Source organism: Camelina sativa, chromosome 9 (genome assembly GCF_000633955.1).
Source record: "Camelina sativa cultivar DH55 chromosome 9, Cs, whole genome shotgun sequence".
Taxonomy (NCBI): Eukaryota; Viridiplantae; Streptophyta; class Magnoliopsida; order Brassicales; family Brassicaceae; genus Camelina; species Camelina sativa.
The window spans coordinates 16,413,585-16,418,539 of record NC_025693.1 but is presented as its reverse complement, the minus strand read 5'-3'; the positions used below and the strand labels follow the sequence as shown (position 1 = coordinate 16,418,539).

General features: G+C 38.2%; 1 protein-coding gene across 1 annotated transcript; it reads left to right on the top strand.

The window, feature by feature from the left end:
* LOC104711136 (putative disease resistance RPP13-like protein 3) lies at positions 190 to 3,235 on the top strand. Its single transcript, XM_010427816.1, has one exon. It carries the CDS (start codon positions 331 to 333, stop codon positions 2,872 to 2,874), a length of 2,544 nt encoding a protein of 847 aa, XP_010426118.1. The 5' UTR covers positions 190 to 330; the 3' UTR covers positions 2,875 to 3,235.

Sequence of the window (4,955 nt, the reverse complement as noted above, 5' to 3'; positions counted from 1 at the left end):
GGTCCCACGTTTACTAGTGTTTATGTCAATGTGTAGATATTTTTTACGAAAAATTTGAAACTTTCTAACAACAAAAAATAACATATAGTTGACAAATGAAATTTGCTGTCACTTCTGCATCTGAGTTCTTCTATAAAATTACCAACAGGGGATAGTGTCCATAGAATATTACGAGGCGTTAATATTTGATAAAGAGTCAAAAAAAACAAACAACCACAACCAGAACCTGTGTCAAAGGCTTTAGAGAAGTTGAAATTGTTGACACAATCTAGGGAAACAAATCTCAATATTGTCCATATTTTGAAATCCTTCGACTCAGATTCTTTTGAGATGGTAGATGCTATCACGGGATTCGTTGTGGGAAAGATCGGCAACTATCTCATAGAAGAAGCATCGATGTTTATGGGAGTCAAAGACGATCTAGAGTACCTGAAGACGGAGTTGACCTGTATCCAAGGTTATCTCAAGGATGTTGAAGCTCGAGAAAGAGAAGATGAAGTCTCGAAAGAGTGGACAAAACTGGTGTTGGACTTAGCATACGATGTTGAAGATGTTTTGGACTCCTATACTCTGAAACTCGAAGAAAGATCACAAAGGCGAGGTTTAAGGAGATTGACCAACAAAGTAGGCGAGAAGATGGATGCGTACAACATAGTTGATGATGTCAGGATCCTTAAGACAAGAATCTTGGATATTACTCGCAAGAGGGAGACTTATGGCATAGGATCCTTCAACGAGTCTCGAGGAGAGAGTTCTACAAATTTGAGGGTGAGGCAGCTTCGACGTACTCCACCTGTTGATCAGGAACAGCAAGTAGTTGGTATGGAAGATGATGCTAAGATTCTTTTGGTAAAGCTTCTTGGTGATAATAAGGAGGACAAGAGGCATATCATCTCCATATTTGGTATGGGAGGTCTCGGAAAAACTGCACTTGCTAGGAAGCTTTACAACTCGGTGGAAGTGAAGAGAAGATTTGATTGCCGTGCGTGGACTTACGTTTCCCAAGAGTATAAAACAAGAGATATACTTGTGAGAATTATAAGGTCTTTGGGAGTAGTCTCTACGAAAGAAATTGATGAAAAGATCAATATGTTAAAGGAGGATGAGGAGTTAGAAGTGTACCTTTACGGTCTTCTTGAAGGAAAAAAATATTTGGTGGTAGTAGATGATGTATGGGATCCACCCGCGTGGGAGAGCTTGAAGAGAGCCTTACCATGCAATCATGGAGGAAGTAGAGTCATCATAACTACACGTATTAGAGCGATTGCTGAAGGCGTGGATGGGACAGTCTACGCTCATAAGTTAAGGTTCTTGACAATTAAAGAAAGCTGGAAGTTGTTTGAACAGAAAGCATTCAGGAATATCGAAAAGGTCGATGAGGATCTTCAGAGAAGTGGAAAAGAAATGGTTCAAAAGTGCGGTGGACTACCGCTTGCTATAGTCGTGCTATCAGGGATTTTGTCTAGGAAGAGGACAAACGAGTGGCACGAGGTTTGTGCTGGTTTATGGCGACGCCTAAACGATAACTGCATTCATATTTCCACTGTCTTTGATCTAAGCTTCAAGGAGATGCGACACGAGTTGAAACTTTGCTTTCTTTACCTCAGCATCTTCCCTGAGGACTATGAGATTAATGTGGAGAAATTGATACGTTTACTTGTAGCGGAAGGGTTTATACAAGAGGATGAAGAGATGATGATGGAAGATGTGGCTCGGTACTACATCGATGAGCTGATAGATAGAAGTTTACTGGAAGCTGAAAGAATAGAAAGAGGAAAGGTGATGACTTGCAAAATCCATGATCTTCTCAGAGACGTGGTTATCAAGAAAGCTAAAGAGCTTAACTTTGTAAATGTTTACAACGAGAAGCATCATTCTTCTACTATGTGCAGAAGGGAAGTGGTTCACCATCTTATGAACAACAATTACTTGGTCGACAGACGTGTAAACAAACGGATGCGAACCTTCATGTTTTTCGGAGAAGGGACAGGAATGGTGGGGAGTGTAAGAACCTCAAACTTGAAACTGAATCTACTTCGAGTGCTTAATATGGGAGGACTTTTGCTTTGTGGTAAGCGTTATATCAGAGAATCTTTACCAGAAGTGATCGGGGAATTAATTCACTTGAGGTACCTTGGGATTGCTGATAATAATGTCACTATATTACCAGCTTTCGTCTCTAATTTACGATTTCTACAAACACTTGATGCGTCCAGGTCCAGCAATGACTCGGACTCCTTCCAGTGCACGACCGATCTAAGTGAGCTCACATCACTAAGGCATGTCATCGGAAAATTCGTGGGAGAATGTCTAATAGGTGACGCAGCAAACCTTCAGACGTTGAGGTCTATCTCTTCTTACAGCTGGAGCAAGCTGAAACATGAGTTACTCATAAATCTTCGGGACTTGGAGATCTACGATGACTCAAAGTGGGTAGACCAGAGAAGAGTTCCTTTACACACTTCTCACTTCTCTAAACTCATAAATCTTCGTGTCCTGAAGCTCGAAGTGGGAATCTTTAAGTTATCGTCGGAATCAGAAAGCGGGTTAGTGGATGTGATCTTTCCCAGTCTGGAGTCTTTGACACTTGTCGGAACAAATATGGAGGAAGACTCAATGCCTGCTCTGCAGAAATTGCCTAGACTGGAAGATCTGGTCCTGAAAGATTGTACATACTCGGGAACTAAGATGAGCATCAGCGCTCAAGGTTTCAGTCGGCTGAGGAATCTTAAATTGTTCATGGTAAGATTAGATGAGTTGCTGATCGACGAAGAGGCCTTGCCTAGTTTGATTAAACTGAGTGTGAAGAAACAAGGAATATTACCAAAGCTGAAGATTCCAGATCGATTGAAAATGTTTGTTCGACGCTACTAAAATATGTGCTGATGACCGCAGGCCTTTTAACGGTGAGCAGAACTTAAACGCAATGTATATAGAAGACGTATGGATCGGAGAATTTGGATTCTACTTTAAGGTGAAGTGAAAAAAGTAGTAGTCGAGAGAGCTGTGAAGAGGTTGATCATGGCCGATGAGGGAGAGAGCCGTTGTTCTAAAAGAGAAGCTCAAAGCCTCTGTTAGAAGTGGAGGCTCTTCATACAATGCATTGGATGATCTTGTCAAGCACTTGATTATAGATTGAAGATGAACTTAATGTATAATAAGAGAACGTTATTCGAATTCAAATTCCTTGTTTTTCTTTTTCTTTCAATATATTGTGTGACGTGTGTTTGTTGTTTCTTATTTAACGAGGTCTTTGAAATAAAATTTCCATTTTAATATCTGAAGCAACATATCTCACGAACCATACGTATCAACATTTAGTTGCTACACCAAAACAATTCAGACACTCTTATAACTGCAACAAACTCCAACAACTGTCCACACATGCATCTTGCATAAAGCTAGTCAAAACGTAACCTAACTCTATATGGACCAAAATATATGTTTATTTCTTATTGGAATGTTAAATTCTAACTTATGTTAAAAGTTCCTATACTACCCAATGGAAAATATCAGCCCATTGATGCAATAATTGCACCAAGATCGGAAAACCATGCATGTAACCATTTTTGAGGAATCTTTTGAAGATACGGTTGTGAAAACAGTCTGCTGATGTTGACAGGAGTCCGTATTAGATTTTAAACATCATGAGTACTCTGCAGAGTGCACAAGAAGCTGAAAACTAACTGATTTGACGTGACAAGGAAGCGAGTACCTAACGTGGTGTTGGATAAGCTTTGAGGTCTATCCAGTGCCGTGCCAGCCTTTCTAGGGGTTTAAGGCAAGTTTAAAAGTGTAATATTTTTTTTAATGATAATTAACATATAATTATATATATATATATATAAGAAAGAGGTGTAAAACAACAATTATATGTCTAAAATATCTTAATTTTTTTTTTCTTAAAAATCATATTCATATAGAAGCATTTTCTGAATTATTTTTACAAATTCAGAAAACATAAATATTAACCAATATTCATATAACAGAAAAAATAAACAAGAATCAGTCTTTTATATATGTTATAAACAAAATCAAAATCAACTTTTACACCACTATAAACATGAAAAAATAAATTATAATAACAAGAAGACTTCGTGGAAACACATTTGAGAAAACAAAGAAAAACTTTTTGTTAACATAAGATTAAGAATTTGGTTTTGAACTCAAGTGGAAAACATAAATGAAAATATTTTTGAATCATTAGACCAAAATTTTATATATAATGTGGGGGCCTGAGGCTAATGCCTTTTTTTGTTACACTATAGGCACGGCCCTGGGTCTATCTCCTCCTACAGATGGAGCAAACTAAAACATGAGTTACTTATTAATCTTCGGGACTTGGAGATCTACGAGTTCCACATATTGAAGGACCAAAGAAGAGTTCCTTTAGACTTAGTTTCCTTATCCAAACTGAAAAACCTTTGTGTCTTGAAGATTAAAGTAGTGACCTTCATTTTATTTTCCGAAGAAACTGTTCTGTTTGAAATCCTTGTCGAGTTGACACTGCATTGCAGCGTACAAAGACTTCCCATAGACATGAATTTGATCTTTCCGAGTCTTAACTCCCTGAAACTCATAGTAAATCTCCAAGAAGATCCAATGCCTTCTCTGCAAAAACTAAAACGTCTGGAAGATCTGGTCTTGTATTCTAGACTGCTACCCTGGAGTGAAAATTTGCATGAAAGCACAAGATTTTTGTTGGATGAGGAAACTATTAGAGTAGATATGTATATGTTTATAAGTAAATACTTGTACCCTAGTCTCCCTCTGCTAGTATATATATGTCTGTAACTTCTCTCATTTGATATATTGAAGATACTCATTCCTTATATGGTATCAGAGCACCGAACGAAACCTAGAACCTAATTTTTTTTTCCACACAACGCTGCCTCCCTCCTCCTCCAAGCAATGACTACATCAAGCAATGACTCTGTAATGACCCTCACCAAGAG